General features: G+C 36.4%; 1 protein-coding gene across 1 annotated transcript; it reads right to left on the minus strand.

Moving 5' to 3' along the window:
• Nucleotides 1–66: 66 nt before the first annotated feature.
• Nucleotides 67–23,653, minus strand: LOC138879531 (uncharacterized). Its single transcript, XM_070159147.1, has 3 exons — nt 23,138–23,653; nt 934–988; nt 67–86 (listed from the first exon to the last, which is right to left on the minus strand). The coding sequence occupies exons 1-3, from the start codon at nt 23,651–23,653 to the stop codon at nt 67–69; spliced, it is 591 nt and encodes a 196-aa protein (XP_070015248.1).
• Between the last annotated feature and the right edge of the window lie 298 nt (nt 23,654–23,951).

The following is a 23,951-nucleotide window of genomic DNA, read 5'->3' on the forward strand; positions in this document are numbered from 1 at the left end:
CAGATTTGATTCCTCTAATAGTAGAATGGATGACAAAAGAAGATTCATGAGAAATTCAGAGAATGATTATTCAGGAAGACGCTTCCCTACAACAAGCAATGTGAGCAAAGTTCAGCTTAAAGGACTGTATGTGCGAGTTATACTAAATTTCACCCTCGTGAGTAAGGGATTTTGCTATCCTTGGTACAGAAGGATTACCGCAAGGCGAGTAAGAGTCATCAATGATGTGAAAGGATGCCAAAGATGAAAAGGTGAAACATCTATAGGCAGGTTGTAGTAGCTCCAACTCTTAGTACTCCCCTAAAGGGGGGAATATGGAATGATAAAAGGAAGAATGTGATAAAAATGAGAAAGGGATGAGATTGCACTTATCCAAATGCTATAGATATGCTACGATTCCAGAACATTATGCAAACGCGACGTCAAGGAAAAAAAAGTAAGGGTTCCTGCCCGAGATGTTATTGATAATTAAGGAGCCAGTGCGAGACGTAAGTCAAGACCAAAGAAATAATCCAAGAAAGATTTCGCGGAATATTGATATGAGAATGGGCCAACGAGTAGTTAGTAGTTGATTCATGAACCTAGTTATGGCTAGTCAAGAGGATACAGACAAGACAGCGTGTCGTGCAAAATAAAGAGAGTAAAACATAATATGGTGAATTTAGCCTCGCATTTATGACATTATAATACTTGAGAAATATTCAAATAGGAGTTGGGGTAGTTAAATGTATCGTATGAGTGTTACAGAAGTAAAAGATAGTTCTACTGGAAAGACAGTCAAAACTTCACTTCAGAAGCAGCTATACAAGCAGATGAGTGTGTAAGTAACTAAGGATAATTACAAGTGAGCACGAACATCAAAAATTCTATCGGGAATAAGATATAATAAGCTCTCATCTTTACAAGAGTCAGAGGATCCTCCCTAAGTACTACAGTGAAGGACTAGCTGAGGAAATGAGGAAGAAGGCTTCAACCTAAGCACAATAACCTAAAAAGGAAATGGTCTTGTAACAACAGTTTCACAACAACATTGCACGTCCTCCATAAGAAAGAGGAATCTACCGTGATTAGTGAACGGGAAGTAAAAATCAAAATAAATATTCAAAGATCATATGAATTGTACGAAAACTCCGGCATGCGTGGGAGCTAAGATAAGCTAGTATGCACGCAACAAGGGGGAAGAAAGATCGGGAAAGGTAATAGATTACGTTAAAAGAAAGCTGAGAAGGAACGAAAGGAATTATTTGATCAATGATCCTGAGTTGGTGATATTATGAATGCACCTAAGAGTTTGGATTTTTATACATGCAACATATATGTTAACAATCATACAGCCGTAAAAGATCCCGAAGAAAGAATTGAGCTCGGGTTATAGACAAAGGAATGAATTGTTAAAAGATTGTATCATGGATATTCCATAGCGTCCATGGAGGGCTAAAGTAATAATTAATTACACGAGCCGCAGATTGGAAAATAACTTAAGCCAGCATAAAGGCCGATCAGAAGAACAAGGAAACTAAAAGAGTGACATCAACAAAGTAAATTAGGAATCTGATTATTGGACCCAGAAGTTATAGGAATCATGATTAAGAATATAGCATAATCACTCTTAATATTAGAGGTGCAAGAGAGATATCACAACAACTATGTTCTATAACGACTCTACGATAAAGCTAGTTAGAAGGGTACCAGTCTCATAAGAAGTCAGTATGAAACTCTCACGGGATTGTGTATGTACCAGAGGTGCAAGTATTATAATAGAACTTCAAGTTATGGACGTGGATTACACCTAGGTGGAAGGGAGGTCATGAGAGAGATAGAAGATAAGATGTGAGATTTTAAGGTAAGTAAGGTAAAGGTGAACAACGTACGAGATACACAAAGGCAGAAGATCGTAAATAGTACATACTTTGGATAAAAGGGCCAGAAGCACGAGGATTCAATATCCAGGAATGATAGCGGCATCGTCAGTGGCATATCTTCTAGTCAGTGATTTCTGGGTATCAAGAGGTCTAGTTAAGAAAGTAAAGAAGAGTTAGAGATGATGTGATGTCTCGCTTAATGTTCTAAAATAACATAAGGAAATTCAAGCAAGTTTAAGGAAAGTTTATAAATAGATATGTATAGATCGCAAGCTAAAGTATGGTAGAGCGATAAAGTTTTAAGGAAGCATGCGTAAAGATGAGTAAAGGCAAGTGAAAAGGTGACGAGAATGGATAAGTCTTTAGGATTAAGCCCAGGAAAACAAGAAGAACAAACAGTTTCTCTATGTTATACAAAACTCGCTATAGCTTTAGTAAACTCAAAGGAGTCTAAGATTAATAGCATTTAGAAAAAATAAAATGTTGACCTAGTATTAAAATGAGGGGATAATTATGACAGATAAGGGATGACGTTTGGACCTTCGTTTGAATAATGATTTAAAAAAAAGGGAAAATAGAAGGAGAAAAAAATTTCGCTGGCGGCACAAAATCAAGATACCCCCATAAGGTGAATCACATTGAGACACTATGAAATACGATTATAGGAATCACTTCGAATATTCCTTGAGGTAGCGTAAGCCCTAGGGGTAAAGTATTACATAAGAAGTTTAAAGTTATCAGTTTTATATTGTAGATTAATATTGAGGTGAATCAATAATGGATGAACAAAAGTCACAAAGTATGAGACGAGATTAGGACGTCATTCTAAAGATGAGTATTAATGAGGAAGCATTAAAGAACTTAAATTTATACATATAGAATAAGCAATGAGAGTAAGCTAGGATTTGGTAGCAGACCTAGCAACGATAAATTAAAGTAAGTATTATGGCAGTAAATTCATACAGATGGCTAAACGGACCTATGCGATAAGATATAGCAATATTCGTGAATTCAACAAAGTACCAAACGAAGAACTTCAATATACTCATAAATGCCCAAAGGGACATCTTATCAAGCTCTACATATGAAGCCTAGAGATTGGACACACTTACAAGGTCAGAATCGTACAGGCTGCATGATGAAAGGTAACAGCAGTCACGAGATTGGAAGGATTCCGACTATAAGTTGTGGTATGAGAAGGAGGCCTAAGGGAGGAATGCCCTAGACTTTGGACGTATTCACATAATAGTCGCCTAGATGGCAAGGGAATCTCTAAAGTATTCGGAAGATATAAGTTATGAAAATGATAAGTGCATAGTCAACATTCGAGGACGAATGTTCCAAGGGGGGAATGATGTTACGCCCCGCAATATTACGTCTTGCAGTATTATATTACGACGATGTTATGCTCTGCAGTAATATGTTACGATGGTGTAACCCTCTACAGTAATATATTACGATTGATGTTACGTCATGCAGTATTAAGTTATGATAGTGGTGTACCCGACAGTATTACATTACGGTGATGTTACGCTTCGTAGTATAAGTTACGACGATATTGCCTCCTACAGTATTTTACGTGGAATTTGTCGTAAGGTAATTGACATCAGTCCAAAGAAAAGATTATTTGGAGATAATAAGGATTATGCTATTTCAAACAAGTAATAAGTAAATTCGTAAAGGTAAGGGGATGCAAGTCAAAGAAAATGAATTTTCATCCAAGTTTGGCATGTTGGGATAAAATACGGCTCGAGCTAAAATACTCGGTATTTATGGACTAGTACCATACAAGGTACCACATGACCACAATAGTAAGATGTATAAGGTATGTGAAAAGTGAGTAATATTTTAAGTAAGTGGGAATAATTTTCAGTTTTGTGGGTAATTGATTAATTACCGGGTATAGGGACATTACCTAATTAATCCAAATATTTGGATAAGTATAAGTCAAAACGTGCCAGCAAGGGACATAATGTACGTATGACTCTTGAGTCATTAAAAGTATGTGGCAAGATTATAAAAATTGGACAAGTCTTCTAAACATGAGTCATAGCCATTATGTCTTAAAGACTTGAATAAGTCATATATCATTTGAGAAAATAAAGGAAACCCTTCTATGTCTTAAAGGACTTAAAAATTTCCTCCATTCTTAAAGACATAAGGATTACTAAAATCAAAGAAAGTTACTTCAAGGCTTCAAGCACTGTTTCACGATGAATGCTTAACAAATATATATATATATATATATATATATATATATATATATATATATATATATATATATATATATATTCTTATAGCTTATGTTTCACACAGTGGCTGAAATATGATTCAAACGGCGTTATATACGCATATATATGTATGTATATATATGTATATAGAATATGGAAAAGGTTATGGCGTTATATATGTACCACCACCTGATTAGCTGGTATATGATGATGATGTTGCCCACAGTGGCTGAAATATGATTCAAACGGCATTGTATACGTATATATATGTATATGGGATATTGGAAAGGTTATAGCGTTATATACGCACCACCACCTGATCAGCTGGTATACGGGGATGATTTTGCCCACAATGGCTGTTATGATATGATGGGATGCCCTCAGAGGCTGATGATGTTATGAGATATGTACCTATGCACGACATGACATTCATACGCATATGCATGACGCTAAAAGTATTTCATGATTTACAGAGTTATTCAAACTTGCAGGTTGAGTCAAGTACTCTATATTTCTTACATGTCTGTTAGGTACTTATTTATTTGCCTTACATACTCGGTACATTTTTTGTACTGACGTCTCTTTTGCCTGGGGATGCTGCATTTCATGCCCGCAGGTCCCGATAGACAAGTTTAGAGCCCTCCAAGTAGGCTATCAGCTCAGCGGAAGATGTTGGTGCACTCCATTTGCTTCGGAGTTGCTTGTTTGGCTGGTATAATTTAGACATGTATTGTTTGGTATGGCGGGACTCTGTCCCGACCTTTATGACATTTATGTATTCTTAGAGGATTGTAGACATATGTCATGTACGTGAAAGATTGGACGGCCTTGTCGGCCAATGTCTTGAGTTTATAAATAATCATGTTGGCCTATTAGGCCCGTATGTCACGTGTATATGATGATCTAATAAGAAAGATATGTTACGTTGGTACTCGGTTGAGTAAGGTACCGGGTGCCCGTCGCGGCCTATCGGTTTAGGTCGTGACACGATTAATTTGCAATTTTCAGTTTTGTGCATCAATAAAAGGTCCATTTCTCAATTTTCATTCTCATTTCATTGTGTTATGATAACTTAGTGCTCGTGTTGGTTGATTTGTGATTCTACGTTGTTTGAATAGTATGTCTTAGTTTTTATTTAAATTGTTTTAATTAGTTTTATTTCAATTGTGATGTATGTAGTCTTGATTCTTGAATAAATGCTTTTAATCGGGTAGATAGAAAAATTGGAGTTGTTTCTTTCTTGGCAAGGAATAAGAATGGGCCATAAGGTGGGTTTTGGACCATAAGAAATCTGGCCAAGTAATAGATCATGTTAGCAAGCCTTTACCCTCCAATAATATCTTGTTCATAAATTTGGCCTTACAACAATCTCGAACTTAGGAAATGACTTTTGAACATCGTAGCTTGCTTTAGGCGCGATTAATAATAAATCATCGTGACTATGGGTACGTTCCCGTGACATGTTCATGATACATAAATTCAAATTCTGGTGTGCATTTTATGTGACCCGACCACAACTTCTGATAATGTTAATAAATTAAACATGTGGTAGGTCGTGGCTACGGTTCTCGTGACATGATCCGCAATGTGTACCAAGCAAATAAGTGTACGACAATTGTAACTTGTTCAAGAATAATTCCATAAATAACTCAAAGGTTAAAAATTCACAATAGGTATAAATATGTATTAATCAGATAATTAGGCCAATTATTAATAGTTAAGCAACCGTGCTAGAACCACGACACCCGAAAATGCCTAACACCTTTTTTCGGGTTAACAAAATTCCTTACCCGGATTTCTATATTCGCAGACCATAAATAAGAGTCAACTTTCTCGATTCGGATTTTTAAACCGGTGACTTGGGACACCATAAATTATCCCAAGTGGCGACTCTGAATTTGAATAAATAATCCCGTTTCGATTATTGTCATTGTAATTGAAAAAACTCTCCTATACCCCTTTTGGGTTAGAAAAAGGAGGTGTGACAGCTCTGACGACTCTGCTGGGGATAAGAACCCAGAACTTCTAGTTCAGGGTTCAAGAATTCAAGCTTAGAATAACTGTTATACTTGGCTTTTATTTATTATCTGATTTTTACGTGTTTGAGCCTAATGTGCTAATTACCGCTTTGATATTCTATGAACTGTATATAAACTGTTCGAAACCTTTCTTCTCTCTAAGTATTCTAAATCTTCTAGGAAGTGCACGCTAGCATGACTTCTTTTCTGTTAGTATCATATCCTTAATTTAGAACGAGGTTCGGATAAGTTGCAAAGCCGGATGATCTTTTGGTTACCGGTACGCTGCCCTCCCTCCCGGCTCGAGTTGTCCACTCGAGTAAGCCAGGTCTAGAACAATACACCCAGATTTTAAACCTAGAATAATATAGTGTCATGTCGGATCCCTAGTAGGAACGCTTGTTTGCATCACGTGCATTTAACTTTGGGGACTCAACATAGGGGTTGGGTCCCTTTAGGACAGGTGTACCCAAATTAAAAAACCATCCTGATGCATCTTACATGCTACTTGTGTATTTGTCTATTTCAGCTTGCATGTTGACTGACTTCTAGAATAGGGAAAGAAAATGAAAAAAAAAGAAAATCAAAAAGAAAAAAAAATAGAAAAGAGAGTGAGAGGTAGGTATTCAAATTATCCTGAAACTCTGCCAAATTTTTGAAAAAAGAAGAGCAAAAGTCATTTCAAAATAAGTCATATTTTCCTGTTGCGTCAAATCTGGATGAACTACACGGGTCTGATTCTCACCGGATGTGAGATACGAAGGCAAACCTTATCGGTTCCGACCCACAATTTTCAAAAAATCCAAAAATATTTTCCTTTACTTCCTTATTTAGAAAGTCTTTCTTTTAGATTCCAATTTTTTTAAAAAAAAATTCAAAAATATTTTCTTTTAATTTTTTTCAAATATCCAAATAATTCCATTCTTCTTTAGAAGTTCACCTTTCGAAAATTAAAAATAAAATTCAAGATTCAAAAATAATTTCTTTTCTCTTTACAAGTCTTTCCTTCATAAATTCAAAATAAAAGTCCAAAAATCCAAAAATATTTCCTTTGAAGTTTTTCTTTTGAAATTCCAAAAACAAAGAGTTGAAATTCAAAAAAAAAATAATTTCTTCTTTAGAAGTCCTTCTTTTAAAAAGTTCTCAAAAAAACAAAAAAACAAATCTAAATCCAAAAATATTTTCTTTCTTCTTTATAAGTTTTTCTTTTGGAAATTAAAAAAAATTTTAAAAAAAGAGTTAGGTTATTTACTTTATTCCCAATCTTCCCGAACTACGCAAGATCTGATTCATATTCCCACATGATACGTATGTAACCTATATCAGGTTCGATCAAATGATTTTGAAAAAAGGAGTGGCAAAAGAAACGATAAAGAAAAAAAAAAGAAAAAAAGGAAAAAGAAAAAGAGAGTGTTTATTCTAACATGCTTGTTTTTTTTGAAATAAAAGTTAATTAAAAGTGGCTGGTTTGTTGGTTTGCAATGGCGAGTCACCAAGAACAATCCAAGATCCCTCGAAAATAAAAGCATCTTCTCAACCGAAGGAATAAGAACCACTATTGTTTATCCAACTAAGATCACGAAAAGGCAAGTAGGCAAGTTGGTGATAAAAATAGAGGCAATTTCTACCAGTTTTATGCAATAGGACATGCTCTGCTTGGATGATCTGTGATGATAGGGAGACATGAGAATTCGTCCAAGTCCTTTGGCGAATTAAATACTGTAAAAATTCCCATGTTTTCAATCTTGAAATGTGACAGCCAATATGGGGAACAGTTTGATCAAAAGTCAGAATTTGAGTGCTGAATCTATAACAATAAAAATGGTCGAATACCGTAGTAATGCTAATGTGCAAGTCTGTGGCTAGATATCGCTTAGCAACTAGAAAGTCACTCCTTTTTTAGACAGAGATGAGTCATGGTAGCTTATTTTGTCTTCTTTTCTTCTTCTTTTTGTGCTATCGGACCCTTATATCCTTTATTAAATAGAAAAAAAGCAGTCAGTCATTGTGTGTCCATTTTGTGCATAGTTCTTTCAACGCTAGTTCTAGTGACATGACATGCATGGCGGAATTTTTGGCCAAATCTTAGAAAATTGATTTAAGATTGAATTGGATAGCTGAGAAAAAGACACTTTTGAGGATGAAAAAGAGTTGAAATACCTTGGAATTAAGCTGAGTAAAATTCAAGTAGAACTAGAATAGTCATACCCATGAAGGTTAAGGATCTTTACCTTCAAAATCATTGTGAAGATCGGGTTGAAGAAGAATCAATTGAATTTTGTTGGAAAGTTTGGCATTAAGGGATGAAAAGTGTCTTGTGATCACGACATACCATGAAGACAAACATGTTCGTCAGTGCTGTGATCGTGAAAAGTTACTATGTTTGGCGTTCTCGAGGCTGAGAGGCCATTTTTCTGCTATTCAAACACTTTATATCCTTCGCTAACCCTTTTGAGTCTGTGTTATTTTTTTTGACCGCCCTCTTTTGGAATCAAGTTTAGAATCAAGAGTCAAAAAATAAAAAAAAGAAAAAAAAGAAAAAGAAAAAAGAAATAATGTCTATGTCCCAAGAGTACAAACTAGGGCAACTTAGAAAGTTCAAGTGAAAAAATGAAGAAGAAAAGAATTGGCAAAGGTCCATGCCCTAAAAAATAGAAGCTGGGACAACTTGTTTTGAAAACAACAACAAAAAAAGACAAAAGGAAAAAAAAGACAAAGAAAAAGAAAGAAAGAAAAATTATGGTTAGGTCAGATGTTTGAACTACGTTTGACCTGATTCCTTTAAAAAAAGGATACGTAGACAGCCTCACAGTTTGGTCTAACCAAATAAGAATTCAAAAAAAAAGAAGAGAAAAATCCAAAAATCCCCAGTATCTGAAATTAGGGCAGAGATTTTATTTCACTTTTGAAAGAGTCGATTCCAAGAGTTGTAAGTCTACAACCCCTCATTTTGAGTCTACTTTGAGCCTTCATACCAACCTTTCTTTCCAACCCTATCCAAAAACATTCCAAATAAAGACCTCCTGATATGCCTTCAAGAATGCCAAGAGATGCATGCAATGAGCAACAGTTGTCACACGACATAGAACACTGTCAAGTTGTTCACAGAAAAAAAAAAGAGAAAGAAAAAATGAGAGAGTCTTGCTAGTGAAAACCTTCATGAGAACTGTAAGGCGATGGTAAGCAAAAATGAACAAATGAGAGAGACTTATTCGTGAAAATTCCTCGAGGCACCACTAGTCGAAAGTGAGTCGTGAAGCTGATGTAAAGAATTGGCATGGACAAGCCCGACTTCAAAGGTCATAAGAATGGTAAAAAGGAAGATTGGATTAGTTTGATAGACCAGGCCGTTGAGTCCAAAATGCATGTCATGATCATTAAGGCTAGTTATTGAAAAGAAAAAAAAAGAAAAGAAAAGAGAAAAAAAAAAACTCTTCCTTCTGTCCTTCCGACAGGGGAATTTCTTGTTAATACTTGTTTCTTTGCATCATTATGTCCTTCACTTTGAGTCAGTCCTTCTCAAAACAAGCAAGAAAAGATTTCAAAATCTTCTACCAGCTTTTCAGTTGCACAAATTAAATTCGGCCAGCACACTCAGTTGTTACTTTCAACATGCCTTGCGGATTCATGCAAGGCTCCCTCAAAAGACTCTTGTCAGCCGATAACCGGTGATTCTCTTTGACAGACAAATTGCTCAAAAAGCAAGAAGTCATTCAAGATATCGGAAAAAGTCACCTAAGCAAAGATCTCCAATAGGGATAAGACTGATTGAGCTACAAATACAAATGGTAATGGGTGTGAAAAAATTAGGGTTGATGCAGAGCAAAAGTCTCTTGAAACCGACTCAAGCTGATTGAGCAGAAGCCAAGCTGCCCAAGACTTAAGGCCACAAACCGACCACCACTTTTAAAACTGACAAATTTTTCTTTGTGTGAAACAGGAACAAAGCAGTGCAGAGAAAGTAGTTAAAAAAAAAGAAAAAAAACAACAAAAAAAAGAGAAGAAAAAAGAAGAAGAGAAGAGCCGACAAATGGAAGTTTCTCAAATCTTTGCCTTTATTTGTCTTGCTGTTGTGCATAAAATCTTGCCGTTGATCTTTACATTTTTCCTCCTAGGGTAAAAAGTCCTAGTCTGATGGATTTTTTACCCGATAGAAATCCTAGTCTCATGAATCTTTCTCCTAGGATAAACATCTTAGTCTAATGAATTTTCTCCTAAGATAGGAAACCTAGTCTGATGAATTTTCTCCTAGGATAGAAATCTTAGTCTGATGAATCTTTCTCCTAAGATAACAAAAAAATGGGGGACCTACTTTGATGAATTTTCTCCTAGGATCAAAATCTTAGTATGATGAATCTTTCTCTTAAGATAGAAGACCTAGTGAACTTTCTCCTAGGATCAAAACTTTAGTCTGATGAATCTTTCTCCTAAGATATAAGACCTAGTCTGATGAACTTTCTCCTAGAATAAACGTCTTAGTCTGATGAAACTTTCTCCTAAGATAAGAAAACCTAATCTGATGAACTTTCTCCTAGGATTAAATCTTAGTCTGATGAATCTTTCTCCTAAGATAACAAAAAAAGACCTAGTCTGATGCATTTTCTCCTAGGTTCAAAATCTTAGTCTGTTGAATCTTTCTCCTAGGATAGAAGACCTAGTTTGATGAACTTTCTCCTAGGATCGAAATCTTAGTCTAATGAATCTTTCTCCTAAGATACCAAAAAAAAGAAAAGACGCCTAGTCTGATGAACTTTCTCCTAGGATCAAAATCTTAGTCTGATGAATCTTTTTCCTAAGATAGAAAACCTAGTCCGATGAATTTTCTCCTAGGATAAACGTCTTAGTCTGATGAAACTTTCTTCTAAGATACCAAAAAAAAAGAAAAAAAAAAAGAAAAAGGACCTAGTCTGATGAACTTTCTCCTAGGATCAAAATCTTAGTTTGATGAATCTTTCATCTAAGATAGAAAACCTAGTCTGACGAATTTTTCCTAGGATAATTTGAAAATAAAAGGAAGTCTGGATTTGAAAAAAAAGGGGGTCAATTTTAGTTTTCTTAAGTTATCAATCTTTAGTTGTCATGAAATCAGGACCCTCCTAGATAATGAGATTTAATTTTAAAGTTTCTCAAGACCCTCCTGGATAATGGAAATTAGTTTCAAGTTTGCAGGACCCTCCTGGATAATGAAATTTAATTTTAAAGTTTTTCAAGACCCTCCTGGATAATGGGATGTAGTTTTAAATTTTCAGGACCCTCATAGATAATGAGATTTAGCGTAAGTTTTACCTTTAGGAAATAGAATTTAGCTTTCAAGTTTTCCCTCTTAAGATGAGATTTAATTTTAGTTTTCAAGACCATCCTGGATAATGAGATTTAGCTTTTAAATTCATAGAACTCTTTTGGATAACAGGATTCGATTAACACTCATAGATGTTCCCGGTACCAAACTGGGGCAGAAAAATTTCTTTTGTATTGTCTGTTTTGTTGTAGTAGCAGGCGCCCACCTGGAGAACAAGGGAAGTTATTTGAGAATTCAATTCAAGTTAGAAGTAGCATAAGCTTGTGGCAAGAATGCGAGTAAACAATCCGAGATGACCAACAAAAGTAGTCTCAATCCAAAAAAAAAGAAAAAAAAAGTGAATCCAAAATGCAGAAGCAGAAAAAAGATGTTAACTGCTCAAGACGTGGTTAAGGTCATGAGTGCTACATGTCCGATCTTAATCCAAAAGGGTGAAGAGGAAATAACCAACACCTGCAGCTAACAAGCATCAATATTCAGATCAGAGTCCGCATGAAGAACCAACCTAGAATCAAGATCAAGTTTCAGAAGACTCATAGATAGGAATCTTGTAACTCATAGCTGATAGGCTTAGTTAGTCTTTTTCATTTTTGATTTTGATGTAATAACAGGAACCGCAGACCGAAACCTCGACGGAACGAGACCTCAATCGGCTCTCCACTTCGGTGCAACCCATCACCTCATTCACTTCTGAACTACATGTGGCCTGATTCCTTTATAGTCAAGGATATGTAGGCAGCTCAGATACCAGGGCTCGGTCATAATCTTCTGTCTCTTAGTTTTTGGTCTCTCTAAATAAAGGTCGGGTCAAAAAACCTATCTCGTCGTTCTTTGTCTGAAAACTCTTCGCGTTTCTAGTCAAAGACATGCTTTGGCAAATCATTTGGCTGAGAATCCAGTTGATGATGATTACATGCTACTGAGCACATACTTCCCAGATGAAGAGGTCAACTCAATAGAGGAAGTAGTTCCAAACGATAGCCATGTGTGGAAAATGTATTTTGATGGGGCTGTCAATATCAAAGGAGTTGGGATCGGGGTAGTCCTCATCTCACCTATTGGACAATGTCACGACTCAAACCGATGGGCCGCGACAGGTGCCTGAGTCCTACCTATCAACCACCCCTAAGCATACATCTAAGATATGAACCTGAATAACATCTGCTGAATTATGAAAGTAACATATATGAAGGAAGCCTTCCAACAAGGCATATGTATGTATACATGCAGAATACAGTGGGCGAGCCAGCAAGGCTGCTACATGCAACTATACATCCAAAACTGACAGCCGACAAGGCCACACACAACCTAACTAGACATACTATCTATAGACTTCTAATAGAAACATAACTGTACAAAGACGAGACTGAGCCACGTCATACCGTTATATATATATATATATATATATATATATATATATATATATATATATATATATGTATGTATCGTACCAAAATCAAAGCAGCTCCGGATCAAGTGGAGAATGCTAACTCTCGCGGATCAGGGATCCTAAGAAGGGGGACCGTCAGCTTGCCTACCTGCACCTTCGGGCATGAAACGCAAGCCCCGTGAAATAGGGCATCAGTACAAAAAATGTACTGAGTATGTAAGGCATGAAAATTAATACGTAAAAGACATAGATGAAACATGGAATATAGAAACACATCTTTAAATCTGAATAACTTTGTAAATTCTGAAACATTTATAATGTCATGCACGTGCATATAAATGTCGTGCCATGCATAGGTATGAGTGTACATAATATCATCAAGTCACTGAGGGCATCCCATCATATCATCTCGGCCACTGTGGGCAATATCATCAACATATACCAGCTGATCAGGTGGTGGTACATACATAACATCATAACCTTTTCCCATATCCCATATACATATATTTACATATATACACGTATATAACGCCATTTGGTCATGGGTCAATGCACATGTCTAAATGGGTGAAATGTATGAAAAATACGTAATAATCTCAATATTTCTTCCGGATAATCTTTTTCAACTGTGTATTATTCTGAGACCCACGAACAGAAGATAATAATATTTTTCATGGGGAATCAAGAATATAGACACCCCTACTATTTCTATGAATGGAGTAACTTATGGAAACTGTGTGTTTGCTCGTTTCTTCAGTATAATTTGGACCATGCCAAAAGAAAGAAGGGAGGACCTTAACATACATGTTTCTTGAATTATTTGAACGAATCTGCTTCTGCGAAATTCTGTTTTGAAAGAATAACATTTAGATTCCTTTTTGTTTCATATTGGATTTTGTAATCAGAGAACTTAGATAGTTGTCCATTCTTGTTTATGCCTAGTTTGCCACCTAGGCATAAGTGACTTAAAGAGTCATTCCTCTCAATTAGTGGCCTTGTGCCACGTTTCTTGGGCATAATTAGTTGGGTTTTGTCCGCTTATTAGTTAACTGATTAATGTTCTGTTACCTGGTAATTAATCAATTACCCGTATAATTTAAAATTACCATAAATTATTTAAAATTCTATTTATTTTGTTAAAATACTTCATATATAATTTATATATATTATACTACAGTGGTCATATGGTACCTTGCATGGTACTAGTTCATAATTATCGGGTATTATCGCTCGACCCGTATTTTATTCCAAATTGGCCACTTTTAACGAAACTTGTTTTCGTTAATCCGTGTACCCCTTTATCCTTCATAACACTTACTTATCGTTTGTTATAAATAGTGAAAGTACGTTAACGTCAAGATGATCTCATCCCCGCGTTTATGTTAGTTAACTGAAAACGAAATTGTAACGTACGAAAACGCGAGATGTAACTGTCATGACCCAAAAATCCCTCCGAAGGAGTCGTGATGACACCTAGTCTCTAAACTAGGTAAGCCTAACATTTACTGAAATAAAATTGATATTTATTAACTTCAAATGAAATTTCTCTAATCAATTTACAATTTCCAAAACCGGTAGTACAAGTCATAAGCTTTTCTAAGAGTAGTTATACAAAATAAATACATAATTGTTCCGAACAAAAGGAACATATGGAAATAAGTACAATTGAAGGTGACTTCGAGGACCGCGAACGCTGCAGCAGGTTTACCTTGAGTCTCCATCGCAACGAATGGCTACTATCGATCAAATACATGGATCTGTACACAAAATGTACAGAAGTGTAGTATCAGCACAACCGACCCCATGTGCTGGTAAGTGCCTAGTCTAACCTCGGCGAAGTAGTGATGAGGCTAGGACCGGACTACCAAATAAACCTGTACAATATAGCGTACAAAATAATAGGAAACAGATAACAATGATGGCAACAATGATCAACCAGTGATATAATTAGCAGGCAACAAGAACACCATAAATGCTTTTCAACAAATAATAAATACAAGTGCAATCAATTAATCGAGTCGTTTAAATATAAATCTTTCGCTTATAAATGCTTCAAGTAATAATCTCTAAGATAATATGCTTTTCAATAAATATAATTCGAATACATTTCCTTCAAATAAGTATCTTCCAAGTAAGCATCTTTCGAATATAATTCTTTCAAGTAAAGGTCACCTTGTGACGACTCATTTCATAATCATAAATAATATAGGTCTCAGCCCACTTTCATATTTTCACGGCACCTCGTGCCCACATATTTCTGTCTCATATTGCACAACAATATCCTCATATTACTCAGTTCATAGGTTCCATGACCCAATACAATTAAGAATGTTCAAGGATCCTCATTCACTTAACATAAAGTAGAGTAAAACTCCCAACCCAAATAGGAAATCAACAAGAAAAAATGAAGTTATTTTTAGAAATCATTTGATAAAGAAAATACCCTTTTCAATTAAAGTACAATATTGGATGAATTATTACCTTTAATTCGAGAAGTCAAAAACCAAAATACCAAATCCACCTCGGGTTCAAGCCTAAGGACTTGGGAACTTTCAAATTCCACAAATAACGCCGAAACATATCAAATCAAGTCTGATTGACCCCAAATTTTGCACACAAGTCATAAATGACATAATGAAGCTATTCCAACTTCTTGAGTCAGATTTTGATCTCGATATCAAAAAGTCAACCCATCGGTCAAACTTCCAAACGGCGACTTCACGTTTTCGCCATTTGAAGCCTAATTAATCTTCAAACTTCCAAATAATTTTCCAGGAACGCTCCTAAATCCAAAATCACCATACAGAGCTATTTTATTCATCAAAAATCCAATCCGGATTCGTTTGCTCATATTTCACCTTCCGGTCAATTTAATTCAACTTAAGCTCTCTTCTTGGAGACTAAGTGTCTCAATTCCTTTCAAAAACCTTTCCGAACCTGAACCAATTTCCCCGGAAAGTTACATAAGAACCGTGAAGCATGAATTTAGCAGTATATGGGGAGACGAGGTTGTACTTATTTAAAACAACAGGTCGGGTCGTTACATTCTCCACCTCTTAAACAAACGTTCGTCCTCGAACGTACTAAGATTATTTTGAGGTTTCAAATTTGATGTTTCTACTTTTACACATATACTCGTGGTAGATCCCATATTACCACATTCGAAATAAGTCCGACAACACCTTTTCAATTGAGATTATTTCCTTTATCCATATTTGTAAACTTTAAGACCAAATTTCTTATGCTCCGAACATTTTCAAAGTGGTATAATTTTCACATCAACACACGGTATTAGTCTCGATTGTATATAGCAACCCGTGCCTATGCACACATGAACTTTTAATAGCGCTTAAATACTTTGAGATTTTCCGTGGTGGACATTCTCCCCACTTAGGGTTATTCATCCTCAATGAGAAGTAGAGTCCGCCCTCAAACACATAACGTAACTTATCTCTTTCTTTGCACATCTTAATATCCCAGATTTTTCTAACTCCCAAATTTTTCAAAAATTTCAGCAGAGTCTCCCCTGGAATTGGGACTATCCACCTGTCAGAGTAACACCAAAACAACTCCTAACAACATATCCACAACTCAACAATGCACCACAATGTATATATCAATAATACTAATGTCCGCATTACAAGCACTGCATTATCAGAATGATATCTTGACATGACCCACGTCATATGTATGGCCATAACCACATCTCTGGTCTTAATAGTTGTACATAATCGATTACAAAATCGCCAATTAACCTTATTTCAATAAAATCTTGTTCCAAACCTCCATTTACTAACAACGAGGCATGAAGACCTCATAATAACTTTCCCAAATTAACGATTCACATTTAACACCACCTAGGCACTCATCTTGTAGGCTAAAACTCAATAATTGCAGTACAATTTGGCAAATTATGCACAGAGATATTCATACAAGAAATTTCAAATAAGCCTCATAGGCGTGACTCCTTATAAGTACTATAGTGCAAATTTTTAATTTCACAAGGGAGAATTTAAACACATAAATTTCTCACCACAAGCACCTTGTACTTATATAACTTCCACCGCAGCTTGTAGCCAGGTTTAAATATTTCATATCATATAAAAATATGAGGATCTCGTCCTCAACTCTGAATCACAAGTATTTTGCACATTGTGCCAACTAAAATGTTTCATTTCCTTTCTTCCTTCTTCCAAATAATTTCCGTCAAACAAAATCACACATATAATGAACCCTCATACCGGTAGGGCATATAATTCATAATTGAAATTAATTATTTAGAAATTACATCAAACTCACCAAAATGATTAACAAAAGTCACTTTTGGGCTCACAACTATTTTTAGTGATCAACACATAATGATAGACATATCTATCTCCATATAATCTCCCAACAGAAGTATTCACATACGTAAATTTTAGGATTACAAAGCTCACTCATGAGCAGAGCATATTAGGAGGACTTGCCTCGATACTCAGAACCGAATCAAGTTAATAAAATTGTTACTTTATAATAACTCGAGATCGTACTTGTAACGATTCCATCTAGTGTAGCGACCTTAGCTATACCATAGCAAATATATCAATGGGTCGGGCCTACACCTCCTAGGCGCTATCTACCCGCTTTTCCTCCACCCCTAATTGGTAGTGTAAGTAGAGTAGTAACTGTAATGGAGTACATGTCACGTGTGCTCTAATGGAACGACTTTCTCCCAAGTCTAGGACAATTTCTCAAGATGTTCCTAGTATCACCATATTCATAACAACCCATCCGTAGTTTGACTGCTCATACTGAGTTCGTACCAGATAACTTAAACAACCATTGTAGGAAATTCCATGCCACTGGTACATTAAAAGATGACTGCCCCTCACGAGTGTTGTGATTAACTTAAGCACTACGAGTATACTGAATATGTTTCCATGACCCCGCTGATACTGAAATGTAGAATTATTAAGGACGCGAGAATATCTTAAGTCTCATCATCATCCTATTCAAATCTCAGCTCTTGATCATATACAAGTTTTGGGAAAACCATTCAATACCACATAAATACATCTCAGGCCAAAATTGGTATAACACATGACCCCGCAATTTGATCGTTGATAGTGGACTCCCCTCACTTGGCACGAAGCCATAGGTCACAACATCCGATAATCCACAATGTTAACCTTTACAACTCATATAAGTCAACAAGGAGCCAGGGCCAATTGCACCCCTACATGATTTATTGGGTGATCTCTCAGTACTTCCGCATCTTTAATCTTGGAAACACGTGGTAACAATGATTGAGCAATCCTAGATCCCTTATAACCCCTCTGTGGTACCACTGACCATTGGCATATAGTTATTACCAAGTGCACAATTTCATACACGAGTGGGTGTAAAACAACATAAGTTATATGCTTCAAGTTGAATAAACATCGCACGATAAGGATGAAAGAAGTGAGGTTATCCTAATAGTTCTGTAGCCTCTCGAAGATAAGTACAGACGTCTCCGTACCAATCCGCAAGACTCTACTAAGCTCGCTTATGAATTGTAGCACCTATGAACCTAGAGCTTTGATACCAACTTGTCACGACCCAAAAATCCCTCCGAAAGAGTCGTGATAGCACCTAGTCTCTAAACTAGGTAAGCCTAACATTTACTAAAATAACATTGATATTTATTAACTTCAAATGAAATTTCTCTAATCAGTTTACAATTTCCAAAATCAGCAGTACAAGTCATAAGATTTTCTAAGAGTAGTTATACAAAATAAATACATCACTGTTCCGAACAAAAGGAACATATGGAAATAAGTACAATTGAAGGTGACTCCAAGGACCGCGAACGCTGCAACAGGTTTACCATGAGTCTCCACCGCAACGAACAGCTACTATCGATCAAATACTTGGATCTATACACAAAATGTACAGAAGTGTAGTATCAACACAACCGACCCCATGTGCTGGTAAGTGTCTAGCCTAACCTCAGCTAAGTAGTGACGAGGCTAGGACCAGACTACCAAATAAACCTGTACAATATAGTGTACAAAATAATAGGAAACGGATAACAATGATGACAACAATGATCAACCAGTGATATAATTAGCAGGCAACAAGAACACCATAAATGCTTCTCAACAAATAGTAAATACAAGTGCAATCAATTAATCGAGTCGTTCAAATAAAATCTTTTGCCTATAAATCCTCCAAGTAATAATCTCTAAGATAATATGCTTTTCAATAAATATATTTCGAATATATTTCCTTCAAATAAGTATCTTCCAAGTAAGCATCTTTCGAATATAATTCTTTCAAGTAAAGGTCACCTTGTGACGCCTCATTTCATAATCATAAATAATATAGGTCTCAGCCCACTTTCATATTTTCACGGCACCTCGTGCCCACAATATCCTCATATTACTCAGTTCATAGGTTCCATGACCCAATACAATTAAGAATGTTCAAGGAGCCTCATTCACTTAACATAAAGTAGAGTAAAACTCCCAACCCAAATAGGAAATCAACAAGAAAAGATGAAGTTATTTTTAGAAATCATTTGATAAAGAAAATATCCTTTTCAATTAAAGTACAATATCGAATGAATTATTACCTTTATTTCGAGAAATCAATAAATCAAAACATAGAAGAAATTCCTTTTTCAGTAAAGTACAACCTCAAACGGTTTAAGAAAAATTTAGCTGAGAAATCAATTGAGTTAAAAATGTAACAATTGTTGAAATTTGAAGTATTGAATATATATATATATATAAAACAAATAGGGCGAGGTATTGTCAATACTATGGATTCCTACACAAAAGATCACAGCCGTAAAGGAATCTAAACCATTAAAACACTTCAATTGATAACAACAATTACAATGGAGACAAAATAATCACGAAAGGAGTTGTACATCGGTCAGGGCCCTACTGAGATAAAATAAGGTATAAGGTATGATGGATAAGATAAGCAATTCAGTTGCAAGCTAACAGTAAGATTGTTAATATGAGAAAGTAAGGAATGCAATAATCGAAACAGAGGCTAAAACAATCACTAGGATAATAATCAGGGATCTCTTATTATCCCGAGGATCTCTTGGTATCCTCAATTTGTACCAGGGATCTCTTGGTATCCCGAGGATCTCTTGATATCCTCATTACATACTAGGGATCTCTTGGTATCCTGAGGTTCTCTTGGTATCCTCATTATATACTAGGGATCTCTTGGTATCCCGAGGATCTCTTGGTATCCTCATTATATACTAGGGATCTCTTGGTATCCCCAGGATCTCTTGGTATCCTCATTATATACTAGGGATCTTTTGGTATTCTGAGGATCTCTTTGTATCCTCAATATATGTGCAGGGGGATCTCCCGGGAATCTAACCTGTAGTCCCAAAGTAAATACACAATGCAACCAACAGAATCAACGGTTACATAACAACAGAAGGATCGGATATCACCGCAATACATATAACAACAAATGACAATAATACAAGGTAAGATAAGTAAATCAACTTAGGGGCTGTAAATCACGAGAAAATAGTAGAACCAACTCAAAGGAATAACCATAGAAAAGAATACTGGCATAAAGGAAACAGTTCAATAACGGAAAAACTGACACGTAGCAACGATCCCACAATAGATAAGTCAATAATAAGGAAATCAACACGAGTCAAGTAACTATGAAAATATAACACAACAATAGGAGAGGTGAAACTCTTTAGTTAAGTCAAATAGGAGTCACATTAATCAAAATATAAGACTCACATGCATGCTTGACTCCAACGTATAGATACTCGTCACCATGCCTATATGTCATACTCGACAAATAACACAAAACAATTATGACATAACTCTTAATCCCTCAAGCTAAGGTTAGACCAAACACTTACCTCGATCTAGCTCAATAATCAATCCGAAACCACGTTCTTGCCACGCGTATCCGACTCCAAATGGCCCAAATCTATCCAATAAAATTGTATAACAGAAATAACACTTTAAGTAACTCATTCTACAATTAAATTCTAAGCTAATACGCGAAATTAGGTAAAATGACCAAAATGCCCCTCGGGCCCACGTCTCGGAATCAGATAAAAATTTACAAAACCGAATACCCATTCCGTTACGAGTTCACCCATACAAAAATTATCCAATTCCGATACCATGTGGTCCTTCAAATCATCATTTTACATTTTTGAAAGATTTCACAATTTTCTTCCCAAATTCCATCCCAAATCACGAATTAAATGATGGATTCAATGATAGATTCATGTACTCTAGCCAAATATGAGTTAGAATTACTACCCCGATGAATTTCTTGAAAAACCTTCGAAAAATCGCCAAAATCCAAGCTCCCTAGGTCAAAATATTAAATAAAACCCAAAACCCCGTATTTATAGAGTACCCCACTGATTCCACCTCTGCGAACCGCACAAAAACAACCGCGGTCCACATAAAACCAGTGCGGTCCACACAAAAACGACTGCAGCCTCACAAGTTTTCCTCTACAGTGATAGGCTTTAGTATTTTAGCCATAACCTTCGCTATAGGTGTCCAAATGCCTATTATAATATGTTTCTGAAAACTAGATTCAAAGATCTACAACTTTCGTTTTTGAATCATCTCAAAATTCCTTTCCGGATTCGTTTACTCATATTTCACGTTCCGGTCAATTTAATTCAACTTAAGCTCTCTTCTTGGAAACTAAGTGTCTCAATTCCTTTCAAAATCTTTCCGAACTCGAACCAATTTCGGCGGCAAGTTACATAAGAATCGTGAAGCATGAATTTAGCAGTATATGGGGAGACAAGGTTGTACTTATTTAAAACGACCGATCGGGTCGTTACAGTAACATCCTTCCCCCTTAGAAACATTCATCCTCGAATGTTCAACTCCCCGTGATCTGTATAACTTTGGCAGGGTCACCTTTGTAACAACACCACTACCAACTCTCCCTGTAGAAGCTTAATAACCCAACGCCACAGATGACCATAATTATGAACAACGACAATGGCCCCATATGACCAACTACAATAACCAATAAAAGAATTTGTATATGTACCTTATGATTATGATGTCTCAGTCGGACCCTTCTCTGGAGGAGGAAATAAGTAGGGATATCTAGACTTCATGTTTTTCTCGGCCTCCTAAGTCATTTCTTCCACATTGTTGTTTCTCCAAAGTACTTTTACGGAGGCTACCTCCTTATTCTGCAGTTTGTGAATTTGTCGGTCTAGGATGGCAACCGAAACTTTCTCGTATGATACGTCTTCTGTAATCTGTACATCATTCGTGTGCAGCACTCGGGGCCAATGCACTTTCGTAACATAGATACGTGCAAGACCGGATAGACAAACTCCAATTCTGAGGGCAATTCTAACTCATAAGCTACTTGGCCCACTCTCCGAATGATCCTATAAGGCCCAATATACTATGGGCTAAGTTTGCCTTTCTTACCAAACCTCATCATACCCTTCATAGGTGACACATTTAAGAATACCCAGTCATCAATCCCAAACTATAAATCTCGTCGCCGCACATCAGAATATGACTTTTGACGACTCTGAATTGTCAATAGTCGATCCAGGATAAGCTTTACTTTTTCTATGGCCCACTGAACCAGGTTTGGCCCATGTAATTCAGATTCTCCAACATCGAACCACCCTATAGGCGACCTACACTTCTGTCCATAAAGAGCTTCGTATGGAGCCATCTGAATACTGGAATGGAAACTATTATTATATGTGAACTCAATAAGCGACAATGATCATCCCAGCTACCTTTGAAGTCTATTACACAAGCTCGTAACATATCCTCCAATGTCTGAATAGTACGCTCATCCTGTCCGTCTGTCTGGGGATGAAATGTTGTACTAAGACTTACTTGAGTCCCCAATCCCTTTTGGAAGCACCTCCAGAAGTTAGCTGTAAATTGAGCTCATCTATCCGAGATAATAGATAAAGTGACACCATGCAGTCGTACTATCTCCTTAATATAAAGCCTTGCATAATCCTCTGAGGAATATGTAGTTCTAATGGGCATAAAATGGGCTGACTTTGTATGCCTATCAATAATCACCCATATCGAATCGAACTTACGCTGGGTACGAGGTAAGCCTACGATGAAGTCCATATTGATTACTTCCCATTTCCAAGTCGGAATCTCCATAGCCTGCAATAATCCACCGAGTTTTTGATGCTCAATCTTAACCTGCTCACAGTTAGAACACTGAGCAACAAATTCTGCTATATCCTTTTTTATTTCGTCCCACCAATATATTTCCCTGATGTCATGATACATCTTTATTGCTCTTGGATGGATAGAATAATGAGAATAGTGAGTTTCTCCCATAACCTGCCGATGCAGCCCTGCAACATTAGGCACACATAATCGTCCTCGATATCTGAGGACCCCATCTCTTGTAATTTCAAACGCCTTTTTCTTCTTATAAAGGGTGGTATCCCTATAATGAACTAACATAGGATCCTTGTAGTGGCGTTCCTTTACTTCAGTTACTGAAGAGGATGTTGCTGTATCCTGAAGAGTAATTCCAACGTTACCTAAGTCCAGTAATCGAACTCCAAGACTAGCTAGCCGATGAACCTCATGGGCTATTCCCCTATTTTCTGGCTGTAAATACGACAGGCTACCCATAAATCTACAGCTCAGGGCGTCGGCTACTATGTTCGCCTTCCTCGGATGGTATAAAATATCAACATTATAGTCTTTAAGTCGCTCTAACCGTCTCCTTTGACGTAGATTCAATTCCTTTTGCTTGAAGATGTACTGGAGGCTCTTATGATCCATATAGATATCAACATGAATGCCATACAAATAGTGCCTCCACATCTTTAGTGTATGAATCACCATGGCTAATTCTAAATCATGGGTCGGGTAGTTCTTCTCGTGCTTTCTTAGTTGTCTAGAAGCATAAGCCACAACCTTACCATGCTGTATCGATACACAACCCAATCCAATGCCTGAAGCGTCGCAATAAATAAAATAACCATCGGTCCCTTCCGGGAGCATTAGAACTGGTGCTGAAGTTAATCTGTCCTTTAATGCGTGGAAACTCCGTTCGCAAGCATCAGTCAATTGAAACTTTGCTCCCTTCTGAGTCAACTTTGTTAAAGGTGCTGAAAGGGAAGAAAATCCTTCCACAAATCTC

The sequence above is a fragment of the Nicotiana sylvestris genome, chromosome 10, assembly GCF_000393655.2.
Source record: "Nicotiana sylvestris chromosome 10, ASM39365v2, whole genome shotgun sequence".
In the NCBI taxonomy this organism is placed as follows: domain Eukaryota; kingdom Viridiplantae; phylum Streptophyta; class Magnoliopsida; order Solanales; family Solanaceae; genus Nicotiana; species Nicotiana sylvestris.